The sequence below is a fragment of the Hippopotamus amphibius genome, chromosome 5 (assembly GCF_030028045.1).
Source record: "Hippopotamus amphibius kiboko isolate mHipAmp2 chromosome 5, mHipAmp2.hap2, whole genome shotgun sequence".
NCBI classification, from domain to species: domain Eukaryota; kingdom Metazoa; phylum Chordata; class Mammalia; order Artiodactyla; family Hippopotamidae; genus Hippopotamus; species Hippopotamus amphibius.
Window position 1 is genome coordinate 145,025,292 of NC_080190.1, and position 26,877 is coordinate 145,052,168.

Consider the following 26,877-nt stretch of genomic DNA (forward strand, 5'->3'; position numbering starts at 1 on the left):
TTCTTTTTATTATAATGATTAAAGATTCATTCCTTATCATTTCAAACAGAATCATCACTCAGAATTCTTTGAAAAACTAGAAATGATGGAGTGGATTATACAAATTTCTTTATAATTTACAAGGCACTTTCACATATTGTTTTCTTGTTTGAGTCACACAACTCTGGAAAATTGACACTCATAGAAATTTAGAAAATATGGCTATGTCTGGAATGTTTCTTATTCTTCATCCAATGGCCATTTAACTACACTATGTGACATCTAGAAGAGAATAGCAGATGGAAGTCCATGTGTATGAGGATTTTGGAGGCTTAAAAAGTCAGTATAAGTTTTTCTAAAAGAATGACCTAAGCCTAACGTTGCACAATGCTTTTTCAAGAACCATAAAAATGGTTGCCTGCATCTATGCTATGGTGGCAGAAGCAGGGTGAAATTAAGACGAAAGGACAGGCTTTGGTAAACTAGACTAAGCTACCTTCCTAACTAATTTGAATAATTATATTAGCAAATAATTTAATCAGACTTTTCTCAGACTCAGATAAAGTAATCTGAAAGCTTTGGCCAATATGTAAAAGTCCAGGTGGCTCCCAGTGGTAGAAAGTGACCTTAGTAAACTAAAATTCTGTCTGTATTTTTAAGGTTGCAGTTTAAAGAGCAGAGCCACATTTTATAAGATCAGTGGCAAATACACGGCATTCTCCTCCTTTGGGGATGTCCCTAAAGCTCCATCACTCAAATTGATCAAAGCAACTGAATTATTGTTCCACTCATTGAGGCTGTGTGTTCATTGCCTAAAAATTCACAACTCTGCCAACTGTGGCTTCCACTATTATGGTGTGTTTTTTCCTGTTGGCTAATACCATGCTTTTTGGTGAGAAGCTATAGGACATTATAGTTGAAGTTTCTCTATGTAAATTAAGGAAAATTCTTCATGCTATTTTTTTCAGTTGAAATCCCTAAAGTATTATGCTCTGGGGATAAACTCAGGACCTGGCAAGAGCAATGAGCAGAAGCATCTTTTAGAAGGGAATCTGAATTTATACTACATGAAGTAAGGAGAAAACTTGTGATTGAACATGCCTCTATTTCCTAATTCTCTTGAAGTCCCAATAAAGTAAGTAAAGGAGTAAAAAAGAGAAAAAAGTATAAGCAAAAAATGAAGATAAAGATGAGGGATTTCAATAGAATTCTTTGGGAGATGAAAAGCAGATGGAGAGTGGTGTTCAATAAAGGAAGCTATAACCTGAGTGCCTAGACAGAAGGTCATCCATGAGAAAAACATTTCTTCCTCTCCATCTCCTTCTTTTTCTTCTTCTTTCTCTTCTTTTTCTCTTTCTCCTTCTCTTTTTAGTTTATTTGCCCTATAGAAATCTGGAAAGGTTTAGGATACAGAAGCACAAGGCACTGGGGGAGGTGGTGGTGAAGCTCAATGCTGAGAGCAAGGAGGGTGGTTAAAAGTGGCTAGACCCTTGGATTTCATTTACTTCCCACACCTCTATGTAATTCTTTATTTTCTCCCCACCTTCCACTTTGAAGGACCAATATTTTAGATTCTAGATGAATTACTACATCTAAGAGGCTCTGGGCACTAGTCAGTATGGGAAAGGGGACTGAAGCCAAAAGGATTAAGTCCAAATTTTTATACTGATTGATAGGACTCTAGCCCCCCTCCTCTACCTGTTCCTGGAACACAGGCACTGAGATACACACACATACACACACACACACACACATATATATTTTCCCAGGTAGGAGAATAAGAGAATACTTCTCTGGAGAAGAAAATGACCCCAAAGAAAACACCTACTGAAAGTGATGATTGAGAGATTCCAGTTAAAAACTTTAAAGAAAAAAGGAGGTTCATTACCAATCATTATACAGTTGAGGCACCCTATTCATAAATACATTGTGCTTCCCTATGGCATTCTAGGATCTTATGCTTAAATATGAAACAGACAATTAAGTATCATAAGAAGTCTTCAACAAGACAGATAGACATTAGACTAGATAAAGAGAAAACAAATTACATAAAGAAAATAGATACACTAAAAGGAGAAAAACATTCTTTAAGGAATATTCTCAAAGAAATAACATGATTATTACAAGCATAAAGCAAGAACAAGCATGCTATAAAAATAGAACAGAGAATAAGAAAACTATTGGAAATAAAAAACAAGATAGGTAAAATGAACAATTCAATAGGAAATTTGGAAGATAATATTGAAGAAACTTCCCAGCTAGTAGAACAAAAAGATCAAGGAGATGGGAAACGAGAAGAAAAGTAAAGAACTTAGAGGATCCAACAAAAGATCCAATTTCCAAACAAGAAAATGGAGAGAATGAAATCATCTAAAGAATTACACAAGAAAGTTCCCTAGGACTAAAATGTGTACAAACCAGTCCAGATTGGAACAGGGAGAACAGAAGAAAAATTAAAGCAAAGGAAGAAGAAATTGATAATTAAGCACTTGAAAAACTGTACTGAAAAACTGCAGTAAATTTAGGCAAATGAAAAATGAATAGAAAGTGACAAATGAAAATTTTAGGTAGTCACTAATTCCAGGAAAAGATAAAGGGTTGTACAGGAAGGAAGGAGTAGTTGCAGTGTTCCACTTGTGCAAAATATCCTTTTTGTTCTACTTGACCTACAGCGACAAAATGTATTTGGAGAGTCAGAATAGAGTAAATCCTACATAGGAAGGACTGGGGAAGGGGAAGGGAAATGGAGGCAGTGGGGAAAACAACATTGATACACTGAGCAGCAAAATATGTTATTCAGAAATATGGAAATACCAGAGAAAACAAGTTTTTAGAAAAATTCAGTGTTTGGTTTGGGAGAGGAGGATTGGCATTATTATAATTCTTTTAGTAAAATTTGCCTTAATAAAAACTATGTACATACATTTGATAAAAATAAAAATCTAAAATTAATACAAAATGGAAAAACCAAAATTATAATAAAAGGTAAGAGACTGTAAAATGAACAGTAAAGACAGACATTTCATATATATGCAAACTTTAAATATTATAAAAGAACTTTTAAGTGTAAAACTGGATCCTGTTTGTAATAGTATTTTTAAAATACATTCAAATGATACTTCTCTTCACATTGTGTTAGTGCCCTGATTTATGAAATTTATGCTTTTGTTTGGCATCTTTAAGTTTACATAAAATATATACTAATTTTTTTAAAAACAAGAACAAAAGAAAAAAACTGTCACACACAGCATTCTACCAAGTTAATAAGAGTCACTTTGTAACAATATATCACTGCAAAACTTTGTTTTCAAAGTGAAGCTTGGGAACAGTTCACTTCCTAACTTAGTCACTGGTTGTAAGGAAGAGACTCACTCAAACTAGCTAAGTAATGATGGGGAATTTCTTTAAAGGATAAAACACTATTTAAAAACTAAAGGGCAAGTTTTATGAGAGAATGGAATAAGGAAACAGAATATCATCAAGATCCAAGGCTGCTGACTTCATTCTCTCTATTCTCTCCAGGGCCACAGGGACTCTCATTTCTTCATCCTTCTATGCACCTGAATCACTACTTTCTTTCTCTGTGGAGCATATCTCCCTGTTTCACTTATAGAAGCCCAAACATGGCCACTCAGGGTCAGCTTTAGGTGATCTCTCTGTTCCAAAGTTGTGACAAGAATTTCTAAGTCCCAATTCTGAATGCAAGGAGGATGAATCTGATTGGCTTAGCTTGAGTCAGGTGCCTACAATTGATCCAATCAGCCTCTGCTGTGTTTGTCTGGTGGGGTGAATGGGGGGGTGTGTGTGTGTGTGTGTGTGTGTGTGTGTGTGGAGCGGGGGCGGGAGCTGTCATGTGACCCTATGCTCACTCAGCAGGGATAGTGGGAAGAGAGAAGAGATGACAAACATGCAAATTGACTAACAGGTTTGCTTTACTTTTTCAGCTCTTTTGATAAGAACTCAAAATGTTTCTTTCCATCCCTAGCCCAAGTTCCTCCAAGCAAAATAGACACTCAGTAAATTGGAGTGAATGACTGGTATCCCAAATGACATGGTGAAATGTGAAAAGTGTAAAGAGAAATACATGTCTCCTCATTCTTGAATAATTTTTTTTCACATGTATATGTTAGAATTCTAAATCAGGGGACTTATAGGAAACTTTCTTAGTCCTATTTTCCCTCTTAGAGACATTCCCACAATTGACCAGTATTTTAGGTCAATATGATTACCTTGTGATGTGAGTTGTTGTTACTTGAAGATTTTCACTATGGCTGTTAGTGGTATGAGAATAGACCTTGCGTCATGGGAAAAGTTTTCCAGAAGTTATTGTTCAAGCTATTGTTGCTGTGCTTATTATTAAAGGATTAAAAATTATATTTTTATTTTCAACTATGGGAAACCAATTTTTACATCCCCATCTATTTTATATCCTATGTAGGTAAGTAATAAGGGTTAGGAAGATGAGTGATGGGTTGGAAGAAGTGCATTAGGTTTTAAAACAAGCTATTTGAACTAGCATTATATTAGCCCCCATAAAAATATCCCATGTGTTCATTTCTTGATAATTGCTTTCATTTTCTTTTAAAGCTGAAAAAAAAAACAAAATTAAAATTACGTTAAATGATACTCATATCTTGACTTTTTCCCTAAGGACTTCAAGGAGAAATTCCAAAGAGAAGAGAGAAAGGAAAAATACTATATGTTAGCAGGGTTTATCAGAAGTGTTTTTATGGGTTAAAGAGTTTCAGTTTTAGGTTATATGTGGGAAGAGATGTGAGACAGGTGTGATTATAATCTCATTGCATTCCACATCTTCATAAACTGGTTTTGAGTTAAGAAATCATTTGGACTTCTTGGATATCCTGCTAAAAATTCAAGACAATTGTCTGCATATTTTATAAATTTAAAGTAGATGGATTAGTAAAGTGTGGATAAAAATGTAACAAATAGAAATTACCTTTGCTTCTTCCAAGATATTATTTTCAAATCTACATTAGGGTTTTATTTAACTGTCGCTAAGGAAATATTACACAGTTTGCTACATCATCCTGTACTAGAGCTGAATGATGAATGGAAAAGAAAATAGAACTAATCCATGATATGACGACTTCATTACAGTGATTATTTTTAACCACTTAAAATTTATTTTATTCATGTGTCAGATATTGTGCTATGCTTTCACAGCAATTTTCACATTTAATTTTCTAAATAATCACTGAGGTAGGTATTATTATTTTCTATCAAATGAGATATCAGGGACTTACATAAAGTTATATTATTAATAATTTGTAAAGCCAGAAATTAAGTCAAAGTTTTAGGATTCCAAGGAATATCAGTGTTTTAGTATACTGACTGCAATTGAAAAAAACGACTACTTAGTAGAGTTCTTTTTTGGGGGCAGTAACTGTGAGAAATAGCATGTCCTTATATTTGTGTCATATATTTATTCAGATCTTTATTTGCATGATTACAATTTCACTTGGCTTTCTGTTTCTTAGTGACAATTTCTTCAAAAACCTATGTCTCCTCAAGAATAATCTAAAGAATTTCATGTAATTCTTATATTATTCCATTTTTAGACAGCCTAATTGAGGTATAATTCATTTGTGATACAATAAACTGAATGTATGTAAAGTGCACAATTTGAATAGTTTTGACATTCATACTTGTGAAATCATCACTGCAGTCAAGATAATAAACATATCCATTACTCTCAAAAAACAAACAAAAAACCTATGTCTCCTCATAGGTTTGGGCACTGGTAACTTAGATACATTTCAGAAGCTCAGGTACCTGAGTCTTCTAGTAAAAAGAGTTATATTTTACTGAGTAATACATACTTTTCCTTCCTTAAATTAAAAAATTCTTCATCTTTTCTAATTAGAAAAAATTGCCTAAGTTAACTTCATATAACTGCTCTTATGTGACTGTAATTTGAAACTTTGGAAAAGAACTCTCAAAATCAGACCAGTGTACTCTGGTTGAACTTTTGTTTTTCAGTTAATTGTGCTTAGCACGCAGCTCAGGTTGATAATTTTGTCTGTGTTGACACTAAAGTATCTACTTATTGATATTACACTGCCAGTTTTAACTATTTTCATAAGTGATAAACCAAATTTAGCTCTTGCTAGTTCAAAAATATTTAACTCTTATCATTAACATTTCTCAAAAAATATCAACATTTTATTTTGTTTTTCATTTTCTAGCATTTTTAGGATGGGAAAACTTTTGTTCAGAATTAATGGTTAAAGGTTTTACTAGCTATTTAAGAACTAAATGAAAACCTGCATGACTATTTTTCCATTGTTTTAAATATATAGTGCAAATCCAACATCATATGTCCTTTACTTATACTGAATCAGGCTACACTAAAGATAATAATCATAAATGCCATTTCTGGCTACTTAAATTTTATATTAGGTAGTATCATAATTGGGCAACCAATACATTAGAATAGTTTTCACAAGTTTGATTTAACATGTTATATATTTCAACCTAGAGTTAAATGTAGTCGACTTTTATTTTCAAAGAATTCCAATGAGGCAGAAAACTCACAAAAAACACAAACAAAAGGCAAAGTTCCTCTTGAGAGTTTACAGAGTACGGAGATCTACTTCATGAGATTACTAATTTTAATTCCTGCATATGGATGTTGTTTGATCTACTATTTTACTGAGAGGCTGGCCTTCAGTTGTGAAATTTACCTGCAAAATTGTTTTATAATAGAAAAAATAGAAAGCAAAATGCTTTTGCTTTCAGTATTACTACTGTAAGAAAAAAATGGACTAAAACCAGATTAAGGTCCCTTTTCTTTTTCTTCCTAAGGACAGCAAGGAAGTTACGATACAAAGTAAAATAAAAATAAAGAGAAAGCATAGGTTTGTGAAGGCACAATTCGGATTCAGAAATTTCTCCTGGTCTGAAGCATTACAACAGACATGTCATGCAGGAGAGATCTTTAAGGGAGTCTCCTGTGTCAAGAGTCTAGATTACATCACTACTGATTTCATCTTTTCCATTTCCTGATTTTAATGGCCCTGCTTTCCCAAAGGCTGCTGTAATTTATCCCATGGATTCTCAAAATAAGTGAAATTTAAAATAAAAACATGCTTCTGTGTCGTCTTTATTGTCTTTGCCTTTTGTTGATACCACACCTATCTGCAGAGACAACAGTACCTTCTGCTCCAGGTCCAATGAAAATGTTCTTTATATATTCGCTGTTTTGTCAATGAGGAGAAGAATTTTTGTGATTTGTGAAATGACATGAATAATACATTTACTCTGCTTTACTGTGAAATTTAACTAAAATAAATTTTGCTGAATTTATGAGACAAGAGCTATATCCAAAATAAATTTGGATGAAATGTTTTGCATCATGCGATAATTCAACTATAATTTAATTTTTTTCTTAGATCAGACTGAAGCAACCCTTCCCCGAATATATCTGTAAAATAAACAAAATTACAGTAGTTTTACTTTATAATATGTTCATTTCTTCAGAGATTTACTGGGAAAGAGTAAATCTTGAAGAGGGTAATGAGTCCCAGCTGAGAATCATGTGAGAGCTGCTCAATAACTTTTTTTCTTTAAAGACATAGATAAGGATAGGAAACAATTTTTAGCTATTAGGGAAGGCTTCTTTAAAAAAAATAAAATAAACTAGAACTTCCACCTTGAAAATAGTTGAATTACCATTTTGAACTGCCTTACCTTATCTGAGAGTAGGAAGGGATTTAAGAAGTTAGCAGCAGTTCTCAAATGTATCTGTCATTCAAGTAGAAGATGTCACTGGTCCCTGGTAAAAAACTTAAATTTACTTCTTCTCAGTAACTGTTCTTTAGTGAATCCTTAATATTATTTTAGTGTTAAAATAGCAATTTTAAGATGAAATGATGTGAAGCTAAATTGTGGTTGTTACTTTTAATATACTCACTTAGCAAAATAAAAAGTTGGCAACTGTGTATTTGTCCCCTTACCTTTTCCCTTGAAATTTTACTGGTTCATAAAGCCCCAGTTGGTGAGCACTTTTCTAATAGAGCTTCTGTCTTTCCACAAATACTGGCGACAGATCACAAACATGACACAGAGGTGTCAAATAGAGCTGAGTCTCGTGACAAATAGGTAATGATTGTAATACAGTGGCATAAGTGTTTGTAGGGAGACAGAAGTGCAGGGAATACTGGAGCATATGACCAGGTCACCTAATCCCGATCTGGGGAAGTCAGGCAAGTATTTCTCTAGGAAAGAGATACAAAACATGACTAGCATATATTGGCTTTATGAGCAAAGTATTTCCTTCGCGGTATCTAGGTACTTAGAAAATCAAACCAAGGGGCAGCTTTATCACCATGGAATTAGAGCAAATGGCTATCATTCGAGCCTGTTGAACTCTGATGAAATAATCATGTCCCAGCCAGTACAATAGTTCCTTAGTGGCCAGATACTAATTTTTCTAGAGGCAAGGTAGTGGGATGACATTTTTGAGGTAAGAAGTGACATTCTCTTTCTCCATGTGTTCTCTCTGTCTGTGTCTCTGAGAGTGAAACTTTCCTCACCCTCCGCCACATCCTGAATCTTTGTCTCAGAAGAAGAGAGTGTCTAGGAAGAAAACTGGGAGGGCAGGAGCCTCATCTTTCTAGTTTTGGTTTTCAAAACCCACCAAAGAGGATGTAAGTAGGTGCCTCTGGATAAATCACAAATAAGACAGCGCCTAGGGAATACAAGCACTGGGGGAGTGGGGGAACTTTCCCTGAGACTAAAATATTGCTCTCTCAGGGCTGGGGAGTAGAGGCAGGAGTGTGTGGGAAGACATTCAGGAGTCTTTCTGAAACCTTGAAAATGTTAAAGTATGTGGGCCGAGCGACTGGATGCAGAATGTCCTGCTTGAGCAGTGGAGGAGCTAAGGGTGTGAGGCGTGGAGACTATGGGGGCATAGGCAGAAAACTGACCTTCTCTGGGGGCGCAGCCCCTTTCTAATCCTTCTGAGTGGTCTCCTGCCCCCAGGGCTGCTTTGCTCTCCATGCCCAGCTCAAATCCGCACCCTGCTCAGATTCACACCTGCTCAAATCGGACCCAGGAGGCAAACAAAGATCATTGCCCCAGTCATATGAGGCCTTTGATTGTTTATGGGATTAACCTGGGAGTGTTAGCCAAGAACTCAATAAAAGCAAGGTGGGATGAATCAGCAAGGCTCTTGATCCTAGAGGTCTTGAGTCCCCCGGTCCCATCTTTCTCTTCAGTCTGTGTCTGTGTTTTCTTCAGCCTGTGTCTGTGTTTTCTTCAAGCTTGCGGCACCTGTCACTCACCTCGAGTGGCCGAGCTGGTCTCGGCAGGAGTGGTAGAGAGGAAGAGAATACTCAAGGGGAGCTGATAAAAGCAGAGTTTGGTGGCCCCAGGGAGAGAGCCGTATATTCGGTCAGAGCCTCAAGGAGATGAGGGCACCCAGTAAAAAAAAGACTGGAAGGTATGCTTAGGGAGGGAATCTCAAATTCCCATGTGATCCAAAAGTAGTCAGGAGAGCCACAGGACCTGGAGGTGCTTGTGAAGAGAAACAAGGGCTGTACTGCTAACTAGAAGATGAGGCAGGCTTCCCAATGCCTCGAGAATACATAAGCATGACATATATAACTGGTATGGTTGTACTGCTTGATAAATTATCAAAGTACTTTATGTGTTGATAGCCATTTACCCAGAATTACCAACTCTCCCCAAACTAAAGGATTAATGCATGGGATGGCAGAGGAAACTCCAGGATGCCTCATAAGCACTAAACCTGGCATCTGCTTCCTATGGTTGGTATATTGGTTATCTCCTGTTGCATAACACTTTACTCCAAAAATTGGCAGCTTAAAGCAGTAATAACCATTTCATATTTCACAGAGTTTCTGTGGGTTGGGAATTTGGGAGCAGTTTAGGTGGGCTGTTCTGGTTCATGGTATATCATGAATTTGTAGTCATGATGTCAGCTGGGTCTGCAATCTTGACTGGGGCACAGGGATCAGTCCTAAAATGTGTCACTCACATAGCTGCCAAGTCGCAGGAGGCCTCAGTTCCTTACCATGTGGACCTCTCTGTGAAGCTGCTTGAATGTCTTCAGTGACATGGCATCTGTCTTTCCCAGAATAAGTGACCTAGGAGAGAGCAAGGCAGAAGCTAAAATGTTTTTTATGACTTAGCCTTCAAAGTCACACTCCATCATTTCTGAAGTATCCTACTGATGGCACAGGTTATCCCTATTCATGGTGAGAGAGACTACAGAGGGTATACTAACTAGCAGATAAAAATACTTGGGGGCCATCTTGAAGGCCCTTACTCCAGTTGGCAACCTTGTCCTATGGGTTGTTAAATATTTGGAATGTCACTTTCACATGAGTCAGAGTAGCCTTGAAAAAGGAGGAGGCAGAAGCAAAGGGCAAATTCCAATCTGACTGAGATTAAATTTTTGTCTTCCTCCAAGAATGGTACCTCAAATAGAAACTGAGTTTTATAAAAATGCAAATTTTGTTCTCGCACACCTGAATTTGTGTACTGAGATTCACAGCTACTGTGTTCCATGTAACTGCTTCCTGAAAATAACTGCCAAAGTTTTCTTGTTCACCACTCCTCTTGTATTGCTTTAATTCTTTCTTTAAAAGGTACAATCTTTCAATAACTTTGCTAATCAGAATGTGAATCTGGGAAGCACTCTGCCTCCTCCCATTAGGTAGTGATTTCATTATATCATTCTTTCTGGCAGGCCAGAATGTGGAGCACGTGTAATGTCCTTCCTAGAAGGGCATCTGTGCAGCAAAGCAAATGCTAATTAGGGCTGCCTTGGCTTTCTGAAGGAAGAAGAGCAGGTTGGGCCGTTGGATTTATGCACCATTTATATTTTGGAGCTGTAATCAATTATCTGTTTTGGGGACAAGCATTGACAAAATATGACCTTGCTTAAGTTTATTAACAAGCAATCATCAATGATATAGTATGGCAGTTACCCAGTGAATTATCAAGGGGAATGTCTGAGTCAATGTCTTTGGAATTTTCTAGTACTTCATGGAGATCTTGAGTTGTAGAATTTTAGAAATGCTGCCATTTTTGAGAGTTATACTGTTATTCTTGGAAAGATATTTAAAAATTCTGTTACTTATTTTGAATCTGAGTGAAAAAATAAAGAAATATGAAGTTCTAGGTAATTTATCAATGGTAGTAGCATTAATTCCCAACCCAAGAAAAGAATGAATAACTCCTGATTTGTGTCTCATAAAAAACAAGCAAAATTTCAAGCCTCTGTGGGCTGGATATATTTTACCATGTCTTTTCTTCAACACAAGGCAACCACTGCTGAGCCATTAATCATGTACTAGAAGAAGACATTTTGTGGAGTTGAAATATTTCCATATGAAATATAGCGATGTTTAATAGCTTCTGAGCTATGTATGTCAAACAGCTCCTGAGTCTAGCTACTACTTCAGGAGAACACACACCCCTACCTCTCATCAAAAATGGAAGCTCATACCCAGAATGGAAGAATCATAATAATGGCTACTGTGGCAGGTACGGAGGTGCAGTAAGAATCTCTCTTCAAGAAAGAACTTGCTATTTAGCTGCAAGGAGGGCAGGAAGCTGACAGCCTTAGCTATTAAAGGCTTCAGGATTTATCTCAGCTTCTGAGCTGAGGTGAAGCCCTTCCAGGCAGCCCCCAGCCAATAACTGAACATGTGGGGGTCCTAAGGCCTGGCTACTTCTGCCCACTGTAGTAAGACTCTTCTAATCGGTAAACTTTGCTCAGGAGCTTTTCTCTTTGAGTTGACTGACACTTTGTCAGATCTGAATCATGGTTTGAGACTTGTTCTGTCCAATCCTGCTTCCTATTCTTCTTTCACAGGTATCAGATATGCATCATGGTTTGAAAGCATTTCCTACCCAATCTTGCTTTCTTCCCCTTTTATATTTCACATGGAGTGTCCCCTAGTAAACCTCTTGCATTCCCATCTCAACGTCTGCTTCTCAGAGGTCCAAAATGACACAGCTACTGTTTACTAAGAGCCTATTGTGTGAAGGAGTATATCATAGTGTGTTTGGGGAAGTTATTTAACCTCTCCTAACTGTTCTCTCATCTGTAATGTGGGGTTGTTATAAGAGTTAAATGAAATAATCTACAAAGAGTAATTTGTACAGTGCCTGGTATACAGCAAGCACTCAATAACTGGTATGTAACACTAAGAGTATTATTTTGCCATATGCTAGAGTCTGTGTGAGGAATTTTTTATTACTTGTAATCCTTGTTAAATATCAAATATTATTGTGCTTATTTAACATATGAGAAAACTAGTGTTCAATGAAGTTAAAATAACTTGTTCAAATTACTTAATTTATATTCTTCAACCTGGGATTCAAATTCAGCAAGTTTTGTAGAGGAAAGCAATGTCCACGTATGTTAGCAAAGAATCCACTGCTGTTACCTAGAATGTAAAGCAGCTCCACACCCTCTATGGCATGGTATGTACAATCTGTAATTAATAAAAAATACTTTGGGGATTCTTTCATAACTTTAAGTCTACTCTTAATTCCACCATGTATATGACATTAGAATCTATCAATGAGTGCTTAAGACCAAGAATTTGTCTAAAAGTTCAGAAGAGCAATATATAATGCCACTGCCACTCCCTGATGAGTACTAGTCAGTTATTTTTGCAGAATGGCTCTCAATTTGGGTCTGACTGATGTTTTCTCATGATTAGATTGAGGTTGTGTTTAATACTCTGTAATCTTGCTATTGCTAGAAAAATTACATCAACTGAAATCACTCCCCCTCTGCCTGTCCCTGCTCCCACCCCACCCACATGACAAATGCTTAAGCCCATTATTAAAAGATGCAAAAGAAATAATAATAGAAACATAATGAGCAGAGGAAGCTAAAATACTATAATGCTGAAAGAATTTCTAGTGAGGCGGCAGCAATCTGAACCAAATGGCAGCTTTTGGAGCATACCTATATTGTTCCTTACTTTATAGTTTTAAGATAAAAAATTCTAAGTACAATTTAAAAAACTGTTACATAAATTTTTTAAAAAGTTGATATGCTGTTTCCTCAGGAATGAGGTGGTGCTGGATGTGACTGGTGGAATGGATTTAGGGGGTGGGGAGTTTTCTTAGAGACATTCTGTCAGGAAACCAGTCTCTTTCCTAAATAAATCTATAAGCCCCTCCATATGCAAAAAAGCACATGATCTACAATCTGAAAGATAATATGGCCACATTATGCCCAATGTGGCCATGTTATTGGCCTTCAAGCCAACTTCAGCCAAGCATGGTCAGCATGACCTTACAAAGAAAAAGATGACCAGTAAAGATGACCTTGTGGCCTGGTGGCAAGGGTAAGATACCTCAGAACTAAAAGTCTGGCAAATAACTTAGCCACTTGTGACTAGAGTGATGCTACCAAACCACCAAAGAGAGGGATGGTTGAAAAATGAAAATTACATCTGCAGCAGAATAATATGTAATAATAAAAAATGTATAAGTTAATATTCAGTGTATTTTTGTTTTGTTTATTGTGAATAAATACTCTTAAGAACATTTTTCAAGTAAAGAATTCAGTTATAGTTCTATTGCAGAAAATGGAGTCTAGATGGGATCCAGAGACTATCAGGTCACAGTAACAGTACATAGAGACTCCTGGATGTTTGGTACCCAAAAGAGATGTTTACAAAAACACATTTTTGCAAAAGGACTTATATTTGCACAGATGTATGTGTATATCAGAACAGAAAATGCACTTTGGGGAAATTAAATAAATATTGTTTGAAAAGTGGACTTTCAAGTATGGTTATAAATCTCGAAAAGAAATAGCTCTAATTTATTGCCCACGTAGGAGAAATTCTGGGTGTACTCTTTCTGGATGTACTTCCCTCTTCATTCTTACAACTGTGGCATACAGGGGTAATTACCAATTTGTGAATGCTACTGTGAAAGGACCAAAGTGATTTCACCGGAAATGTTTCCCAGAGACTCTCCTTTGCTTTTTAAAATAATATAACTGGATATGAAATGAATGGCTGGCACATTTTATAACACATATATTGCAAATGATGGCAAACTTGGAAAAACTAGAAGTGCCTATATGCTATGGCTGTGTCAGTAAAGGAGGCATAGGCTCTTGTGTTTTGTGGGAACATATTAAATTCCATAACCTTTTAAAAATGTAATAAAAAACAATGTTCAGAAGGCTCCTAAAACAGCTCTATATTAATCTGGCTTTTGGTAAATAAAACTAAGGAAAACATCCTTCCAAATGTGAACATGTCACAGTAAAAATCTATTGACATGGAAGGGCTGAAGATGAAATAAGTAATATTTCCCCTTAAATACAAAGGGATTATAGTTATGATCCACTAATTAGAAACAATAACATGATTTAAAAGCTATGATAAATTTTATATGGACGTTGTAGTGAGACCAATTGATTTTGATGTATAATTGTCAGAGCAGTAAATTGAGGTTATAAACTGTGCTACATAATGTAGGATATTTGAATTCACTATGATTAAGACAGAACAAAGTAGACAGTAGACTCTAAATAAATGATTTGATGACTAAGTTGAATATTGCAAAAATCAATTAAAATGGTATTATGCTTTGTCCTGTTAAATAATGTCTACTTTATAAAAGCCATAAGGTTTATTTAACTTAAAAAGTTGCTTTAGTCTTTCATAATGTCTGAAGACATAAGTAAACCATGACCATAAAAAAGAAGCACTCTAAAGCGCTTTATGGGCCAATCTGGCTTGATAAATAATCAAAGCTTGTCCTATCTCAAAGAAAATGTGGGCTTAATCAAAGTTACAGATTTCTGACCCTAGTTCATTCTGATGTATTGTTATTTTAACTATTCAAACATGATTTTGTAAGGAAAAAAAATGAAAATCATAAGATAGCTTCACATTAAAAAAAAAGCATGTAACAGATCACATTTATGTGCCTTTTTCATTCTGCTGTTGAGGTCATTAAATGAAATAGTACTTCCCATAGTGTCAGACAGGGCATACAATCTAATATTTGGCTGCTTGGATAGTTTCCCAATATTTATCACCAATATTGGGCAGTTGTTCAGTCAGATAAAATGGATTAAATATTTTTAACATGCAAGAATGAAAACTCTCCTTTCTCAAAGTAATGAGAAGGTGAGAGGTAAAACTTTGAGGACATTTGTAAAGGGGAATTTACAGAAAGTATGCTTGATGTTCCTAAGGTTATGGTTTTACCTATAGAACATATTACTTTTTAATTTTCTTTTAATTACATTATAAAATGTTTAAAAAATACAGAAGTTTTGTCACTGACATGCCAGTTTTTTCCTGAGTGTGTCTGAAGAACCAAGTTTTATTGGACATCTGAGATGCTGTAAGATATGAACGGTCATTTTCCTCACCTCAGAGAGTACTATTGGTGACAAACATTTTTCCTGTAACTATTTCATCTTTCACCTATGAAATAAACAATTCATCGCCTCCCTATGAATTTCCCATCTTTGTTACTTACTAGTAGCAAGAACTTGAGCAAATAATTTCATTTCAGGGCCCCAGATTAGGAAACATGTACAATTTCTATTAGTATTTTTCAAAATATGGGTCATTACCCCACTTGCAGGTCACAACTAATATTTTTATAAAATAAAATGGAATTGACTCAATTTGAATAGAAGTATAGAGAACAAGACCCATTAAATTTTGTTTGTTTTAAATATCTGTATGCACATTGTGTGATGTAAAATGTATTCCTTAATATAATATGCAGGCAAAGAAGTTTGACAAATACTGTTCTAAAGAATCACAAGTTCCTCCTTGGTCTAAAATGAAATTATTCTAGTTTCCAGTTCCAAAATTTTGATACTGACCTCTTTTTAACCTTATATCATATTGCCTGACAGACAACAGTAGCCACCTACAAGGGCATTTAGTTAAAATGAGTGAAAAATACTTACTCCCTCAATTAGTTGTACTCATTATATCCACTGTAACTCATTAAAAGACAACTGCTTGGGTTTTCAGGCACTCTGGGTAAATGCCAGACCCAAGGCAGACAGGAATTTGGCATGTTTTGAGAAACAGAAATAGGTGAGAATGGTGGTGGGGGTCTAGTGAAAAGAGATATAATAGTAGGAGATGAAGTAAACCATGGTAAAGTGTTTTGAGTATACTTTCATTGCCAGGGGGAGCCGTTTGAGAGCAGTAAGCAAAGGACTTTTACGGTCTTCCTTTTTTTTTTTTAAGACAAGTAGGATCGCTGTATGGAAAATAGATTTTACACAGCAAGAATGAAACTAAGGAGGTTAGGAGACTATGACAGTCATTCAGGTGAGAGATGGTTGTAGCTTCTATTAAGGTAGTAGCAGTGGAGATGAAAAAAAAAATGGATCTGGAGAAAGTTCTGGAAGCATACAATACAGAATTTGCTAATAGACTGGATATAGGGGGGTTGGCGAGTAAGGGAATCAATAATATTTCCTAGAATTTTAGATGCGATGGGGAAGAGCAAGCTGCAGAGCGGGGGCGGGGGGGGGGGGTAACATGGTGTCAGGAATCCAGACTCCTGTTTGGGAGATGTTAACTTTGAGATACATATTAAACAACTAAGTGAATATGTCCAGAAAGTAGAACTGGGTTTCAGGGGAGAAGTAAGAACTGCTGGATCTTATGCATTTGGGCATCATTAACATATAGCCATAGGACTGCTACTTCCATAAGAGTGTCATGCAGTGTCTCTTGTAATCCTGATAACAACTCAAAGTAGATATTTTCTTCCTATATCGATATGATTAGCTTTATATCTGAGCAACTCCTACACTCAGAGGTGCATAGGCTGAAAGTGAAGCAGCTACTAAATGGTGGAGCCTGGATTCAGATCTGTCTGATAGAGCTCTTGTTCTTTCCATTACACCAGGTTTCTTGACGTATTAGAATATCTGAATTTCTGAGTGGAGGATTTTTAATTTTTTTGAATGAAGGGTTGCTTAAAAGGTCTGTCTAGTCTGAAGAGAATGAACCTCATTCAGAATCTAATCCAAGTTTGTAAGTTCAGTAGTCTTTTCTGTCCTTATGCAACTTCCCCTGGGCAGGTGCCACTGAGAGTTCCTTTTTTTTTTTTTTTTTTCTCCTTCTTAACTCTACACTCTTGGCATGTGGGATATGACTCTGTTTTCCTTTTTTCTTATATCTTGATTTTTCTCTTCACTGACTTAACTGTACCTGTTATGCAGGGATTTTTAGCCTTCTTTCTTCACTTTACATATTCCCCCTTTACATTTTTACATTCTCATTGCTTCAAATACTAAATATACCCTGACGACCCTCAAATTTTTTGCTTCCACTCCAGACATTTTTTTTTCCCTAGCTCTAGCCGACCAGGTCCAAAGTTTCCTGAAAGCAATTAGCCTGGAGGCTCCCCCGTGAGATTAAAGAGGAGCCTAGTGTAGGGGCTGTGACGGTCTCATTTGTATATTCATTCAGTAATTCATCTACTGATAATCATTTACATATCGGCTACTCTTATGGAATTAAAAAACTAGAGTGGTAAGCAGACAGTGATCCACGGGGAACGTTAACTAAGGGTTTAGATTGGCAGGGAGCTATTCATGTGAACATTAAGAAGTCCTCGGCCACAGGAACATAATTTGCAAACGCAGAATCCTGCTTAGTTCCTCAAAGAGATTTAACCAAAAAAATTTTGAAGGTTATTAGTTTAGCCGAACATTAAAAAGGAAATCAAAGGCGAATCCCATCTCGGAAGGAGGAAAGTTCGAGCAGAACGTTGCACTGCAGCATGTCATGAAGGGAACAAGGTAATGATTAGGAAGTGGGAAGAGAATGAATACACCTATGTAGAAAAAAGTGAAAAACCGGGACTGGCACACATTAAAAACCCAGCACTTCTTAGGAATCCACTGTAAAATACACAACTCACCACAAGCCGGCTCAGGCGGCTCCGCCTCTGCATCCTCCCAGACGCTGCGCACCTCCCAGATCGCCCCGCCCCCTCCCCCGGCTCTCTGCAGAGCCGCGTGCACGTGTGCGGCGGATCCCGCCCCCTCCGGTCTCTCGGCCAATGAGAAATGGTGTCGTAATTTGCCACCGCCCGGTCTCGGGTCGCGTGACCACGTCTCCCCGCCCTCTCACCCTGCTGCCTTCAGGTTCTGAGAAGATGGCGAAGGTGTCAGAGCTTTACGACGTCACTTGGGAAGGTAACCGCGGGCGCGGCGGGCGCGGAAAGACCAAAAGCCATGGGAAGCGGTTCGGGAGTACCTGCTGCCCTCTGAGAGCTGGGTTCTTCGGTCTCTTTTCGGCAGTGGACCGGCCGAGCTGAGGTGGTGGCTGAGGTGGAGGTTGAGACTGACGCCTTTCTTGGCCCGGCCACCAACCGGAGTCTGCGGTGTTCCCCACCGCTTGTGCCGATAGACTGACTGACCGACCGTCCTACCTCCGCGCCAATCCAACGGCCCAGAGTAGCTTCCATTATGAGGCGGCCGGGACCTGGGGCTGGGGTGGTCACCCGTTTCCTGTGGCTGCTGGGCGGTGCGGAGGAGGCGGGATAGTTGTCTGCTGAAGCGTCTTTGCTGCCAAGAAATACAGGGCCTGTAAAGGCTTTTAAAGTGCTCTCTGTGTCACAATTCTGTGCAGTAAATGTGTGTGGAAAACCCGTGAACATATCTGATTCTTTTACATGCCAGTTTATATATCATTCTCTCTTCAAAAAACAGGGTTTCTTATTTCTCCCCTTTTTAATTATTCCCTGTCCCGCTCCCCGTCAGAACACATTTACACACACAACACAACTTCCTTCCTATTCCCTTCCATTAATTCCTTTTCTGAAGGGGAAAAGAACTCTAGTTTAACTTGAGGTGGAGTTTGTCCTTAAATTTGGAAGCAGCCAAACATTGGACACATTCTGTAAGAGAGATTTTTCCCTTCTTAAAAACTTTAGTGGGAGGCATGCATGCGTAAGAGAAGAGCCTTGAGTTTCTCTAAGCCATGAAATTTGTGTAATGGAAATACATATTCCCAGCATTTCACAGTAGACTTCAGTAGTTTATTTGCTCGGATATTTAAACAATGGCCTGATAACACGTGGACTGAAAATTATATTGATTGTTTACTGGTGAGTCAATCTCTCTAGTATTACAAAGTTGCAAACAATAATGGGAAAAGGTAAAATTCTTTTATAATGGAAGTGAATTCAGAGATTTATTACTGGTTTTGTGACCTCTAGCACACAGTGAACCGCAGTGTTTCTACCTGTACTGGGGAATCCTTTATGTTAAAAGTATTAAGTTCTCAGTGCTAGACTTTGGAGATACCAAATTAAGTAACACACAGTCCCTACCTTCATGGAGTTCATAGTCTAATGGAGAAAGACAGACTTGTAAAAACATAATTTTAAAAGGCTTGTGTCAGGGTATATTCCTTCAGTAAATATGTGGCTGTTATTTTTAATGCTTTTAAAAAATGTTTCGACTATTTCATGGGTTTTCAAAGATGCTATTTTGAAGGTATGTTCAATATACTTTTCTTAGATGATAGTGTTGTGTAGAATCATACGGAATGAGTAGGTAACTACCAGCAGATAAGGTAATTTAAGTAACTTGGACCTTACCCTGTGGTTATTCTAAAGATGAGTGACATAATTAGATTTAGATTAATAATAATTACTTCACAAGTTTGATGCAAAACAAAAGGGAAAACATATGTTAAAGTGGTTTTAAACTATTAAATACATATGAAAAGAGGATTTGGCTCCTGTCTGTGTCTCCAGCTTTATCTTAAGCTATTCTCCTCCATACTCTATGAGCTGGCTACCCTGGCTTTTGTTGAGTTCCCTACATGTGCAGAGCTCCTCTTGTCTTAAAACTGGACACGTGCTATTCCTTCCGATAGGAGTGTTCTTCCCTCCTTGTTCTACTCTCATACTCTACCCATTATACTTTATCATTTCTCAGGATTCCCCTCAATGGTTACATACTTCAGACAGCTTTCCTGGACCACCCTACCCCCTCCCATTCCCCACCCCTCCACCAAAATTTAAAAGAAAAAAGACAACAAAAACAAACAAGCAACAAAACTTACCCTGGTCCTTTTTGTGTCCTGGTACTATTGAAGTACTTATACCCAGTTGTGTTAAGTTTAAAAATTCTGTTTCTTATAGAACGAAGAGAGGGACCCAGGCCTATCTTGTTCTAGTGTGTGACATAGTGGAAGAACTCAGTAATTTGTCTACTAAATGAATCGTTAGCTGGATTAAAAATGAACTTAACAAATCACAAAAAAGACAGTCATTTTTTAAAAAATGTTGGGATAATTTTTTTAGTATCTTAGACTTAGGCAACTCACTTAACAAATAGGATATAGTTTGTTCACTTGTAATCAATGCAATGCAATGAGTAGAATTAAAATTCTATTTTAGGAGACTTTCAGAAAAAGAGTATTGTAGGTTTTTCTTTCAGGGACTTATGGTAACAAGAGGGTGGTGGGAAGACCCTTAGGGAGAATTTTTTTGTTTAGATTTTTTGAGGGGAGGGAGTGTCAGTTTACCTGTGAAGGAGGACATAGTCAAGTTTCTTGAGAGTAGGATAGTTGGGCAAATATGGATAGGATGCCTAACACAGTGCCTGGCCTACAATAGGCATTAAATGAATATTTATTGCAAAAATATTTATTAAAAATGTTTGAGGGGATTTTAGTTGTATATGCTCACTGTCTCTACTTTTTATTTAGTCCTTTAAACAATTTAGTTTCCATGATCTATTAGTCCAGTAAGATTTCTATGGAGATCTAATGCTAGGTGAAATGTATCTGTTTTGTATATCTGTACTACATTTGTCATTGCAGATCATTCCCTCTATGAAAAATTGTTTCGTTGGTTTCTTAATAGCATTAACGCTCTCATACTACTTTTCAGAACTTTGCTACATTCTCTGCAGCCATTTGTTCCTTAATTTTTGATGTCCCCAGTGGTTCTTTCCTTAGCCTTTTTCTTAGTCTGTTATTGGTACTGATTAATCCTGAGTTCAGCAAACTCCTGACTGATGCAGTCATTGATGTTATGTGGTCTGTGACTTTCCTGAAATTATATGCAAAATTGAGTGTGTTTTTAAACATGTCCATATTTCTGGGGAAAGTTGGTTCAAAGGTCCCATCAGCTTCAAAGAGCTCTAAAAAGGTTGAATGTCTTTGGTGGGTAATCATCCACACATAGCTTTAATTATTAGCCAATATGCTAAATTACATGTTAATTAAACATATTTGAGTACTTCGTACCAGCCACTGTTCCAGTTCTTGACACAGTGTTGAACAAAACGAGCAAGGTCCCAAGTCTCCATTCATGGAACATACCCTGAGATTTCACTTCCACACTAAAGATTCATATTTATGGATATGTAAATATTTAGTGAAGGTCATTTTTGCAAGGTAAGCGCTGGAGAGGAAGGTTGATGCCTTGAATGCTATAGCCTAAGGATTTTGGGCTTTATTTTGTAGATAGTTGGGAGCCACTTTCCTGTTAAACAAACAAACAAACAGTGGCTCCTTTTGTTAAACTTAAAATGTTAAATATACATGTTGATATAAACAGGGCTTTTTCTTTGATAGGGATCCCCTAATTGAAATTCCTTGTTATCTTTAATAAACCATTTTCAATTTGCTCTTTTTTTAAAAAAAATTGTATTATTTTTTATTGAATCATAGTTGATTTACAAAGTTGCGTTAATTTCTGCTGTACAGCAAAGTGATTCAGTTGTACATACATATACTTTCTCATATTCTTTTCCATTATAGTTTATTACAGGATTTTGAATATAGTTCCTGGTGCTCTACCATAGGATCTTGTTTTTTTTCCATCCTGTATGTAATAGTTTGCATCTGCTAATCCTATACTCCCAGTCCATCCCTCTTCCATTCCCCTCCCCGGTTGACAAATCTGTTCTCTATGCCTGTTGAGTCTAGTTCTGTTTTGTAGATAAGTTCATTTGTGTCATATTTTAGATTCCACATATATCAACTATACTTTCTTTAACATGGAACAAGAACATAAAGACCTTTGTATAGCAGCTTCAGTGCACAAGTCCTTTAGATTTTTATTATTTTCCTCTTATTTTTAATTGTCACCTTAATATGACAGCAGTTTTTGAAGCTGTTTACCTTTATGGTGTCTTTTCAAAGCATCCAGCTTTGTTTCGTAGAAGAAAGTCTGTCTTTTGCACTCAAGTTTTCTTTGGCTTATGTAATATTTATAGTATATAATTACATTACGTTTAACTGCCATGAACTGGTTTGCATACAACACAGCTGACTTTTTAAAATGTAACAAATAATGGAAACAATTTTTTTTTGTATACTATTTAATTTTTTTTTTGGGGGGGGTACACCAAGTTCAATCATCTGTTTTTATACACATATACTAGTGTCGGAAGGAACCATCTTACAAGAGTTAGAATTCAGGGTTCTTTTATAACTAAAGGAGGAGGGGGTGTGGTTGGTTGTTGCAAACTTCTTGGTGTCAAAATCCTTTGTTCTTGCATCTGTCCCTGTAGGTCTGGTCATGATGTTCCTGTAAACCTCCAATAGGAGGAACTTTATGCTCTATTTGCAACATTTTCTCTCTCTATAAGTGGAAAAGGGGTATACCTTTAAAGGTCAGAGCCTTGAAAATGGACTATCCTGTATATTTCAGACTATTAGGCAACATTCTTAACTTGTAGCAAAAGCAATACAATACAAAGGTGAAAGTAAAAGAAACAGAACCAATATGGAGTCAGATTTGTTCTTCCCTATTATTATACCATGCTCTCCTAATTTTCCCTCTGTCTTAATTTTCCCTCTTCTAGTGAGTGATCCTTCAGGTTTTGTTTTGTTTTGTTTTTTTAGGGTCCCTGGGAGTAGTCTTTGACAGAATAACATGTTCCCCACCCCTGTTGTGGGTTATATAAATGAAAAATTAACTGGAGTTCCATTTTGTAATGGGCTGAGGGAACTGCTTTGCCTTCCTTCTCCCTCTTCCCCCAGTGTCCGTGGGTTGGGCAATTTCCCAGTCCCTTAGCATGTGAGATACTTTTATCCCTCTACCATGGTTTATGCTCTTTGCTGTAGACTTCATCTAACCTCCCTTTGATCCTTAGGCCTTAATTCACATATGACAGATGTCATCTTTAACCCTTTCTCCCTGCCAGGTGGAATTAATCTTTCCCTCACCTTGCTTTCTTAGTGCTCTGAATATAACCACTATCTTATCTTTTATCACATTATTTTGCCGTTGTGAACAGTTTTTCTGTTAACTTGTCAACCTCTTAGGCACACGGGATGATTCTTTTTTCATCATTACGTTTCTGTCATGTTTTAGAAATAATGTATTAATGTGTTTTTGAATGACTAAATAGAAATCATGGGGGACATGACGATAGGTGAAAGGGGAATGTTTTAAAAGTCAGAGGTTTTCTAGTTATATACCTTGATTATGAATAAGGAGGAGACTGATGGAAAATTGAGTACTGTTGGTAAATGAGATATTTGACAAAAAAGAAGATGGGACCAGTTTTTCTCTTTTAGTGTCTAGTTTATGGGAAAGAATTCTGCAGTTTCTTAAAGGGCCTTCTAAAGCAAGTTAAGTATTTTATTAATTCACCTGGGCTAGCATTTCTTAATTTGGGTGTCAGGGTACAGGCAAGGAATATAGTTTTGTGAAACAGATCTATAAAACACTAAATAAATATATATTCCCAAGGCTCTTCTTCCTATTTTAAAATAATCTGCCAGGTTGACAGAGAATGTGAACTTCAAACACTACTATGGTATAGGTGATGTGGCTTGAATGAGTTCTGAGAACTCAAGTTGTGGATCTTACGGAGGTATGTTATATTGGGATATAATAAGGTATAAATACATATTTGATCTTCATCCCCAATTCCTGGCACAGAGTTCCTAAACCCTTCTAGTTTCCTTAGTGATAGGGTTGGTAGGAACATCTTCTATCAATAATATTTGGTCTCAGTCCTGGGTTCCAGATAGAAGATCTTCTAAGATTTATAGTGATAAGTGTCTTTTTATATGCCACTGAATAACTGGTGGCTGGATAGCTTCAGGATGGGGGCTGATCACCAGAAAGACCAAGACTTGAGTGAAGGGTTCAAACTTTCAACCCTACCCCTCAACCTCCTGGGAGGGGAAAGAATCTGGAGATTGACTTAATAACCAGTGTTTAAGGATCTAAGGAGCTAATCAATCATGCATACAGACTGAAACCTTCCTAAAACCCCCTAAACTTTGGGGTTTGGAGAACTTATAGGTTGGTGGATACATTAAGGTGCTGGGATGGTGACTCACTCATAGAGGGTATGGAATCTCCTTTGGCCCCCTGCAAACCCCCTCCCACCCCCAACTCTTTGCTGTATGTATCTCTTCCATTTGACTATTTCCTGAGTTGTATTCTTTATAATAAACCAGTAATAGTAAGTGAAGCACTTTCCTGAGTTCTGTCAGCCACTCTAGCAAGTATCAAACTGGTTGAGGAAGTTGTAGAAAGGAACCCCTGGTTTTGTAATAGGTTGCTCAGAAGTATGGGTATCCCTGACTTGTGTTGGTTTCTGAAGTGGGGGCAGTCTTGTGAGCCCTTAACCTGTGGGATATGAATAACTTACTTTTTTGTTTGCCTACTTGGTTCCTCTTCAACCTTTAAAATTCACTTCAGGTTACTTCCTGTGCAAAGTGAGAGTCAAGCTGATTTCTAGGTTCAGTAGAAGGAATTAACTATGTTAATTTATAATGATTTTCTAAGACCATTTTTGTAAATTCACTTAGGGTCTGTTTTCATCTTATGATTTTTGTTTTCTTTTGTTGACTTTGAACTGTAGGAACTCAGATAATGCGTACAAAGGTAGTGAAAATCCCATACGCTTCTCTTAGATTTATTGTGTAGAAGCTTATCATATTGTTTATTTAACTCATGTTCAACAACAACTTAAATCTATACAACATGTATGTCAATAGAAGGAAGAAGGTAGTACTTCAGATGAGTAAGATTTTTCAGAGATAAGAGTAAGAAAATGTGTATGTGATTGGTGAACTGGACAGTTTATTCTACCTTAACTATGTTAAAAAGGGATCTTTTTTCTGGGGTAGGTACTTCCCTTGCCCCACCCCCAGTTATTTTTTCTGCTGTTATCAAAATGCTGTTCTTTGAAACTCCAGAGTTTCCTATTACAATATGCAAAGTTGTTCTCTCAGCTTTTGTTGTTTGCTAGTGCCTTTGACTTGACTTTACATTATTCATTTTCTTCTTTATGTATAATCAAAAGATTTCCTTTATCCTAATTTTTCCTTCTGTTTATTTCCTTGTGTAATTGTGCATCTTTATATGTTATATGGACTGTTGTTGTAATGTAGGTAAGAGAGTTTCATGATGAATGTTTCTTCAGTGCTGATAGCCTAATATGATATCCTGGTTATGAAAATTTTATATTCTTGAGCCAGTGGGTAAACTTCAGGAGCACCTTGAATTTTTTAAGATTTCAATGTATAATTTTATTTATTTTTCTGAGAAAATAATCCTTAGCTTTTTTATCAAATTCTGAACAGTCTGTAACCTCAAAAAAGCTACCATCCATAGTTGTTTAAAGGGATAGAGGATCTTTGTAGCAGACCCATGCCATACACTACTTTTAAAGATAGTTGTAACATCAGTTGTAATGCATTTTCAGTCTTCTAAAGGATCTGTTGCTCTTGTTAAATTGATTTTCTGCTTTATGAAATTTGAGATACCATAGACTTTTGCATTAGTGTCAGTGTATTTTCTTTACTTAAAAAGTTGATGTCATCTTGTCAGTTGTTTGATGTTAATCAAATATACATGTAATTGCAAGCTTTTTTTTTCAGAAATGCGAGATAAAATGAGAAAATGGAGAGAAGAAAACTCACGAAATAGTGAGCAAATTGTGGAAGTTGGAGAGGAATTAATTAATGAATATGCTTCTAAGCTTGGAGATGATAGTAAGTTTTTAAATTTATTGTGTTCATGTTCAGCACATATTTCATTTACAGGTCTTAGTTTTTTAAGAAGATCTTTTTATTATGTTTTTTCTGCTGTTCATAACAATCTATCTATGATTTGTTACTTTTTAAAAAACTTCTCAGGAAGTCTTAATGGTAACTTTATTTTGAGAAGGACTTATAATTGTTGGTAGTGATGAAGCTATCAAATAGGCAATTTTGTTTTAAAGCTCACAAGGCTGCAGTCCTGTCAGGTCAAAATGTATTTCATAATGACTCTTTTAAAACAGTAAAAGTATTAAATAGAGATTTTTTTTTTTTTACCTTAAAAGATATTAAAATATTTTGCATTGCTGAAAACATAAGGATGCTTTCTTTCCTTAGTTCCAGATGTAATATACAATAAATCAATTTTTACTTATAAGTAATGTTCTTTAAAATATCAGAAACAAGAATTTATTATATAATTTCTGTTGTGAGATTTTTATATTAAATTCAGTTTTTTCCTCTCTCTGTGTATTTAGTTTGGATCATATATGAACAGGTGATGATTGCAGCCCTTGACTATGGTCGGGATGACTTGGCATTGGTAGGTATTTAAACTTGTTATATTTTATTTTATATTCAATTTGCTTCATGAATTATGTGGAAGTGGTTAATATACAGCTTGTGTTGAATGCTTTCTGTAGCTGGTTTTCAGTGCTAACTAGGGGGGACTGACTAGGTGCTTTGGGACACAGTGTATTCTTATATCTTTTTGACCATCCTGAGAAGTAAACATTTAGTATCCCAGTTTTATTGAAGAGGTTAAATTAGTTGGTGAAGGTTATCCACTTAATAGGTGAATTATGCTGTATTATAGAATTAAAAATAAGTGTATAGTTTAAAA

General features: G+C 36.5%; 1 protein-coding gene and 1 long non-coding RNA gene across 2 annotated transcripts in view; one reads left to right on the top strand and one right to left on the bottom strand.

The window, feature by feature from the left end:
• LOC130853912 (uncharacterized) overlaps positions 1–17,971 on the bottom strand; it is a 39,785-nt gene extending 21,814 nt beyond the window's left edge. Inside the window, exons 1-2 of the long non-coding RNA XR_009053906.1 lie at positions 17,923–17,971; positions 10,037–10,109 (exon numbers count right to left, since the gene is read on the bottom strand). This is a non-coding gene — a long non-coding RNA (uncharacterized LOC130853912). The remainder of the gene's footprint in view (positions 1–10,036; positions 10,110–17,922) is intronic.
• A 140-nt stretch (positions 17,972–18,111) lies between these two features.
• The window catches only part of EMC2 (ER membrane protein complex subunit 2), a 48,445-nt gene continuing 39,679 nt past the window's right edge, over positions 18,112–26,877 (top strand). The window contains exons 1-3 of the mRNA XM_057736363.1: positions 18,112–18,199; positions 25,875–25,988; positions 26,513–26,577. Of these exons, the coding sequence (XP_057592346.1) occupies positions 18,160–18,199; positions 25,875–25,988; positions 26,513–26,577 (219 nt within the window). The 5' untranslated portion in view covers positions 18,112–18,159. The remainder of the gene's footprint in view (positions 18,200–25,874; positions 25,989–26,512; positions 26,578–26,877) is intronic.